We start from the raw sequence: 8,645 nt of genomic DNA on the forward strand, positions 1-8,645 counted from the left end.
TCCACTCTTTCCCTAAGTTCACTGAGCATTCTTATACCCAGTGTTTGAAAGATGGTAGATTGCTTATCTCCATTGTGCTTATTTCTTTTCCTGGGGTTTTGTTCTGTTCCTTAATTTGGGACACATTTCTCTCTCCTCATTTTGGTAGCTTCCTTATGTTTCTTGTAGGTAGAGCTGCTATATTCCCAGGCTTGTTAGAGTGACCTTACATAGTAGGTGTCCTGTAAGGTCCAGTGGCACAGCCTCCCTGGTCACCTGACCTGGGCACTCCAGGTGCCATTCCACCATGTGGGCTCTGTATACCCTCCCTTTCTAAGCGTTGATTCCTGTTCGCATTTCAATGGGAGGGATTTAGCCCCAGGCCAATGGGCTGCAAGGACTGGCTGTGACCACCATGGAGATCAGCTGTTCAGGGGCCCACCCCACTGAGCAGAACTTAGTTTAGCAGGACTTTGGTGCCTGCTGAGTCCAGCCCTTGAGTGTGTTTCTTGTGGAAATGTTTGAGAGGTAACGCTTCCTCATGGTCTGAAGCTGGCCACCAGGTGAGCTGTCTCTGGGATCTTCCAGGAGATGCAGCTCAAGGTCAGCTACCCCTTGTCCTTTGCCAGGGGCTACTAGGCATGAGCTAAAAAGAGATCTGCAGATGACTGCCATTTGTGCTGGGTTTGGAGGTGCCCAAGAGAGGCCAAGCTCTGATCCAAGGCCAGCTGGCTGCTGGTAGTGGAGAATTTTATCTAGAGGTACAGGGCATGCCCAAGGTCAGATGCTGCTTGTTTGGGAGATTTTAAGAATGTCAGCAGCATAAACAAAGCCAGGCTTTTTGTATGAAAAAACCACTGGAAATGTCTGTGGGGGCTTACAAATTGGATGGCAGGGGGAATCTCAGGGTAAAAGTAGGGTGGGGCAAATAAAGTTAGCCAGATTGATAGAGATCTGTTATGAGGCCACCTGCCCACCTGTTGGGGAGGATTCAGGAAAGGAAGAATGGCCCCAGCCATCACTTCTTTCTGGAGAAAGCTGTCCCTTCAGCTCTCATTCTGATGACAGACAATTCAACTCCTCCGTATATGCTCCGGGAACCTTTCCAGCTGCTGCTCCAACACTGGAGTTCAGAAGAAGTCTGAGATGATCAGTGTGAGGGCCCTTTAAGAGGACCATCAGATACTCCAAATCTCTCAGCCACAATCCCCTCTGGTTTTTATAGCCAGAAGTTATGGGGACTTCTTATCCTGGCATTGGCACCCTGCTTGGGTGGCCTGGTGTGAGTCTGGAACTCCTTGCTCCTCAGGGGGTACCTCGGCCACTGATATATCCCTCCTGATTTTAATCAACCACACAAGGGTGAGGTACCAGCCCATTCTGTATCTCTACCCTTCCTACTAGTGTTAATGTGGCTGCTTATTTATGTCCTTAGTTATAGGACTTTGATTTAGCTTAATTTTAGGTGTTCTGAATGGTGGTTATTCTGTAGTTTAGTTGTAATTTTGAGGTGGTTGTGGGAGGATTTGAGCACCGCATTTATCCTCACTGCCATCTTGACCAGAACCCCAAATCTTGTTAACTTTAGATCTTAAATATATCTCCTATGTACTGACTAAATTCATTTTTACATAATAATTTTAGCTCCTGGTGTCTCTTTCTAGAACTGGTGAACTCTCTTTTTGATATTCCTTCTTGTCTCACTTGAATACACATAGTATGTGAACTCATAATTGGTAAATATCACTGAAATCATGTCACTCCTTGCTTGGAAGTCTTCAATAGCTTCCCAGGACACTTTAGACGTGCAGACCCTAGCAAAAGCCAACAAAATGCTATTGATTTTAAAACCCTTTTCCCTCCCAACCTATCCTTAGAACTATCACCTTCTTTGTGTCAGCCACGTTTTTAAAAGATTCCATGATCCATCCCTACAACTTCCTCACCTACTGCTTTCTTCTTAGAACATTCTTATGCCAATCTTCAAGAGTTAATTTCTAATCCACCCCCAGATCTCAGCTTAAGGAACCCTCCTCAGGAAACCTTTCTCTTATCTCATCCTCAGTGTGATCCTTTTTGAGACCCACATCCTCAAAGCAGTTTGTTCTTTACATTTTTGTCACTAGTCTCAGGGATTATAATAAACTGAAGTTTCTTTGGTCTTTGACTCCCCAGTGGGTTGTGTTCTGCATAGGCAGTATTTTACACCTGCTTGCTTGCAGTCAGACACTTTTTTTAGCATTATTCTTGTCTCAAAACTTGAAGTATCAGTCCACTGAATAACTAGTGCTACTCCCTTGAGGACTGATTGACTTTTCTCCAAATATTAACCTATTATAAATGAGAATGTGTAAAAAGAAATTATGTAAAATATAATAAAATAAATAATTTAAGATGACATTAGGGAGGCCTTTATCAAATGGACCCAAAATCTTAATGAAACAAATATAAATAAAATTGTTTATACATAACATTTAAAATTATATATATATGAATATATATACACACATAAATACAAAAACTGAAAATATTTACAATACTAAAGACTTACTGGGATTCATTTATCATAATATACTAGCACAAATAAATTAAGATAGTATGAACACCCTGCTAGGACCATAAGAGGAGAAGTTTGAAGGTAGACATGTAAAAAGATACAACAAACTAAAACAATTGGCAAAATCTATGTTTTATCAATAAAAAACAATTAAAATACCAAAAAAAATCAGATTGTACTTAATCTTGCATAAATATTAGGAATATTTTATCCTCTACTTAGCACTTAGGGGGAAAACACAGCATAATAACAAACAAATCAACCCATGAAATTAACAAATGGCAAACCAATGAAGTCAAGAGCAGACCCCTAAAGAGTCTCATGAATGTCATTACATCATTTGAAGAAGCAGAGGCTGCCACAGAAAGTTTTGAGACCTCGTTCAATATCTTTGCTCTCAATTCAGAGAAATCTCTGATCCTGATCCCCACTTTCTTCCCTGGGCAATCATTGACATCAGAGTTTAACTTCTAAATCTATGTTTAGCTAAAAGGCGGAGAATGCCATGTTGAATTTGTTTGGTCTTGATGCTGTAAATGATAGGATTCATTAAAGGAGGAAAGAGAAAGTAGACATAGCTCATTACAATGTGGACCACTTTAGGCACATTTTTCCCAAACCTGTAAATGAATGACAGACCAATGACAGTTACATAGAAGACGAGGACACAGCTGATGTGAGAGACACAGGTACTGAGGGCTTTGGCTCTCTCTTCTCCAGAGGCTATGCTCATGACAGTCTTAAGAATTATGATGTAGGAGACAAGAATAATCAAACAGTCTAAGAAGAACGTTAAATAAACCAGAACTACAGGGTAAATTCTATTGAAAGTTATGTCGGCACAGGCCAGTTTCATGACGTCTTGGTGAAGACAGAAAGCATGAGAGAGAACATGAGAGTGGCAATATGGATATGAAAAAAGACGCACGATTAAAGGTATAATGGATATAAAACCCCTCATAAAAGCCCCTATCCCTAACTTTACCACTTGGGCATTGGTGAGAATGAAAGTGTATCTCAAGGGATTGCGAATGGCAATAAAACGGTCATAGGCCATGGCAAGCAAGATACCCGACTCTACAATGGAGAGGGAGTGAATAAAGTAGGCCTGCAGGAAACAGCCTCCATGGCTCACCTCCCAATGACTCACCCATAAGACACCCATTACCGTTGGCATGGTGGTCAATGTCACCATTAGATCTGTTCCCGCCAGCATGGCCAGGAAATAGTACATGGGTTCATGGAGACTGAGGTCCTCCTTGATGAGGTAGAGAAGAGTGCCATTGCCAAGAAGCACAGACAAATAGACAGCAAAGAAGGGGAAGGAGATCCAGTGATGAGCGGCCTCCAGGCCTGGGAAGCCAGTCAGCAAAAAGGGGGCATCACTAATATTGGGCCACATAGTATATCCACAGGTAAAGAGAAACTTTCTAGAAATCTTCAATCTAGGAACCCAGATGTCTCAGTAGTAAAATATCATGGTAGACTCAGTCACAATCTCCATAGTTGGGAATAATTAATTGCTATGATTAGTAGAGATTTTCAGGTATTACTTGAGATGAAGAATGTTGGTCTTTTCCTAATTAGAAAACAATATTAGTTTGATGATTAACATTTTTTCAAATTAAAAGAATTTCATTAATTTTTCTTAAACCTTTAGCTCTTACTTTGTGTCTATCATATCTTTAAAATTTTTTGCAACAACAGTAATAACAAAAACAACATAAATAAATACAAATGGATAACTGTACTTAGTTGCTTTCTTGCTGTGATTGTTAACTTTTTAGAAACATTTAATCATGATATTGATTCTACTTTTTACAATCATAAAATTACATACTCTTTTTAGTTAGACACACTTTTTATTTGTTTTTGAAGTTGAATGTCAGTGTTTTATGGAACACGAGCGTCACCATCGCTTCTAATTGCTTGGTTGCCCCAACAGCTACCCTTTTCTAGAGACTGGCTACCAGAAGTGTGGGCCACAAACCAGCCCCAACTAACAAGTATGGGGACTTGTTAGACACGCAGCTTTGACTTCCACTTCCAAACCACTGAATCAAAATTCGCATTTTATCACAATTCCCTGGTGCACAGTAATATCAGAGAAGCACTGCTCCAAACATGTCCTATCTATTCCATCTTTGGGGATAAATGCTTGCACCCACTTGCTGTCCTCATTCCTTCTAAATATTCTCACACAATTATTTTTATTGCTCCTTTGCCATTCAGTGGTTCTCTTTCTTCCTCTTGTCCTTTCCAAAATCATTTGACATAATTATATGCTCAGATTCTTTCTTTATGTTTCCACTTAGCTCTATCTCCTTTTCCTCCAACACTTCACTCCCAACGAGCTGTTGCTTATGTGACCGCTCACATTATAATGTTCCCACAGCCTAAAGGTGTCAATCATCTCCACTATTTTCATTTGCTTCACTGCCACAACCCAAAATAAAGGAACCATTACCTTTCAGGCTGCACTTGTATTTCACCAAACACTCAGAAGCATCAAGGCAGGTATGCATCTTAAGCAAAAGAATGTTTCCCTCCTTCATAAGATGTCCTTAATATCCAAAGAAGATCAGAGCCAGGATAAATCACAAAGATTTACACAACTCTCTGAAGTTATATCTGCATGAACACGGTGCTCACTGAGATAGAAATACCAATCCTAGGGGATTAAAGCACAATTAAATCATATCAGGGTTTAAATTATAATAATTTTGCAAATGTTGATCTGTCCCTGAAAGTGTTTTTAGGCTTAAAAAGATGGACCTCAAAATAAAATCGTGAACTGTGAATCCCTCCTAAAATCAGAAAGTCCAAATAAACAACTGACCAGAGAAGACAACATAGTATCTCCTCCTTCTTGTCTGCTCTTTCATCTCTCCTGGATGGGGTGGAGGAACGGCCCCCGTAGGGGCCTCAGGGTTTGTCCGCTGAGTCTCACTGATAGTTACCCATGCCCTTAATAAGTAAACACAGTCTGCTGTTGGAATCTAAGGGGAACAATATATTTCTACCAAGACAAATGAATGAGTGCATAATGTCACATTTAATTTAAGGTGTTCACAGTTATGCTAATGCCAATTTAAGGATCCAGAATAGAAAAGCCAAATCTAGCTTTTGTTTAAAATACTTACTGAAAAGACAGAAAAAGTCTGGGCTATAGTGTTTCCCACATAAGCTGGGATAGTTCTTCTATAGAGACCTCTGGGAAACCCTTCAAACCTGTTTTCCTTGATTGCATCTAATATCATAAGGGAAAAGAGTCATTTCATATTTCTGTCCCTCACATCCACCCTCTCAGGTCTTGTTGGAACAGGGTCCCATTGCTGCCCTATTTGAAGACTCAGTCCGGATAATTCCCTTGCACAACCTCCTCAAGAGGCCTCATTAACAAGCTATGTATGTAGAAATCACCTCCCCAGGATTTCAGCTTTATAGCCACTCAGGAGACTCCTTGATTTCTCTACTCTCTCTCCTCCCTCTAGGAGAAGCTGGGCCATTCAATGTCCTAGGACCTTCAAGTATTTTCCAAAGTGTTTTGCATAGTGTAAAGAAAACTGGAATTCAAATGCTGGCAGAGGCAGGGATGTCAGGACTTGCTAATGTGACATCTTCCCCACACCCAGAATCCTCATTGGGACTTAAGAAATCCTCACATGTCCTTTTTGTTGTGTCCTTGAAATGCCAAACATATTTTAGTTTATCCCAGGGACCACTTATTCCATTCTTGGTCCTAGAACTTGTGAATTCCAATTACATTTTTGTCTTTCCTGCTTCTTTGGTGTAAAGTGAGTTCTGACACAGGAGAACATCAACAAATTTCTTAATAGCCATGTGCATGACAGTCAATGTTTGTCTTAAAATTCCATTGTATTTACATCATCGATCAGTTTGTGTCAGGTTTACAATGACAAGCAATTTTTTTCACAGAATGTAACACAATAGCAAGTGGGTACTAGAAAGAAAATATTTACCCTAAATTTCCAGAGCCTTGTTTTTCCTGTACAGGTGGTAGGTAGCATGTTAAGGGGAGCACATAAAATTGTCTGGGGTTGGGGGAAACTTCCCAGGGGAAACATGGTTTAAGCTGAAACTGGAGCAATGAGAATGGTATGAATATGGTAGAACAGAGAGAAAAAAGTGCAGAGGCCAAAAGCAAGAATAAATATGACAAATTTTAAAAAATTGGTATACCTAAAAAAAAACCTGTGGGAAGATGACACAAAATGAATCTATGGAAGCAGAGTCACATCAGATACAAACCACTGAAGATAAAGAAATTGGACTTTATCCTGAGAGCAATGAGTGTGAGGTAAGGGGGACGGGGTCACCATCAGATGATCAGTTACAAATTTGCTGTGGTTAAAGCATGAGGAACACACTGGAAAGGCCAAAGAGAGAGTGAGGAGAGTATATGATACAATTGTAACAATCCGGGTGAGAAATTGTGTGGGTATGGATGTGATGGGGTGTTCTTAGCGGGGTGAGATACAATTGGGTGAGATTTCTATGATTTAGGAGAGAAGTTTGCAACTTGAGGAGAGATAATAGGGAAACATGATATCTGCGTTTCTGATTTTACCTGAGTGGAGGGCAGTTCCATTTATTCAAATGGAGATTGCAGAGAGAGACTCTGTTAGGTAATCAATGATTATTTATTGTTTGCTGCTTTTGCAGTAAGCGTTGTTTTGCACTCTAGATTTGAAAAGAATAAAGAGAACACGTTCAATTTAGGGCGTTCTGTGTTTGTGAGTAGTTAAGTAGAAAAGTCTCTAGGCAGTTATACACGTGTGCCTTGAATTTAGAAAACAATATACCAGCAGAAGAGATTTGAGAATGATCAGTAATCAGATTACTTTTGATTAGATTGGAAACTTTGTTTCAAATTACTAGAATTGGTTGTTAAGAGCTTGGGCTCTAGAGCCAGTCTGCCCAAGTGTGAATTCTAACTCTACTTCTTACAGGTCCAATGTTTTTAAACAGTCAGTACTTCAGCTTCCTCATCTCCAAAATTGAGATGATAGAAGTTGTTGAAAGGATTATTGCTAGGGTTAAATAAATACTACTAAGAATGATGATAAAGATTGTATTAATTAATTCACACAATTGTTGGCACAATGCCTGGAAAATGTTAAGAGCCTAGTCAGGAGTAATTTTGCTTTGTTTTGTTATGTTTTCTCAGAAAAATATAGAAGAAGGAAATGTCTGAGATAGATTTAAAACAAGCAAAAAAATTGACATGATAGTTTCTAAAGAACTGAATAATAACATATTACCATTACTTAATGGTGAGTTAAGACAAGGAGCAATCAGAATACAAGTGTCAGCAGGCTGAGTGCCTGGTGTTGTGGGAGAATTCTGTAGTGGGGGGAACTGAGAGAGCCAGAAGCAACACAATAATTTTCAAAGGCTATTTAAAACTTCTAATGATATTATTCTTTCTTTATTTTTAAATTACAGTTTACATTCAATATTATTTGTTTTCATTTCAGGTGTACATCATAACATTATTCTTATTAGCTCTCTATTTCATCATATAAAAGGATCATCATATATTTAATAATTTTCTACTGGATGAACATTCTTCCCTCCTAATTATTTTGGCAGTTCAAATTTTTAAATATTTGTCTTTGCTGATATTAGTGGTGATAGTATGATATAATTAATAGAACATACGAGTGCCAGTAGTAATATGTGTTTCCTCAACTCCTCAGAGGAAGATTCTTACCAGGTGCATTTTGTTATTCTGAGTTGATAGATGAGATAACTGAGGCTCAGAAATTAAACGACTTGTTCGAGATCACCTAAGTGACAGAAGTGTTTTTTTCCAAAGGCCACATTCTTTCTGCCACACTATGCCATGTTGTTTCACTAATTTTCTTTATTTCCTAAGTATAATTTGACAAGGAAATTTACTCTATCCAAAGGTATAAAAATGATTATAATTTTTATCCTTTTTAAGTGTAATTGGATGCTTTTTATGTATAGTGTAAACTATTCCTTTTATCTAAGGATATTAGGGGTGAAAATGCATATTGTGAAAGAATATAATTTTATACATGATATAGTAATTAGAATTGATTCCACTTCTCAGACTATT

The 8,645-nt window shown here is 38.8% G+C and overlaps 1 protein-coding gene across 1 annotated transcript; it reads right to left on the minus strand.

The window, feature by feature from the left end:
• Positions 1-2,574: 2,574 nt before the first annotated feature.
• On the minus strand, positions 2,575-5,718 carry LOC112317599 (olfactory receptor 51B2). The gene is made up of 3 exons (XM_024574683.4): positions 5,680-5,718; positions 5,004-5,207; positions 2,575-4,115 (listed from the first exon to the last, which is right to left on the minus strand). The coding sequence occupies exon 3, from the start codon at positions 3,936-3,938 to the stop codon at positions 3,000-3,002; it is 939 nt and encodes a 312-aa protein (XP_024430451.2). The 5' UTR covers positions 3,939-4,115; positions 5,004-5,207; positions 5,680-5,718; the 3' UTR covers positions 2,575-2,999.
• Positions 5,719-8,645: the final 2,927 nt, after the last annotated feature.

This window comes from Desmodus rotundus, chromosome 5, assembly GCF_022682495.2.
Source record: "Desmodus rotundus isolate HL8 chromosome 5, HLdesRot8A.1, whole genome shotgun sequence".
NCBI lineage: Eukaryota > Metazoa > Chordata > Mammalia > Chiroptera > Phyllostomidae > Desmodus > Desmodus rotundus.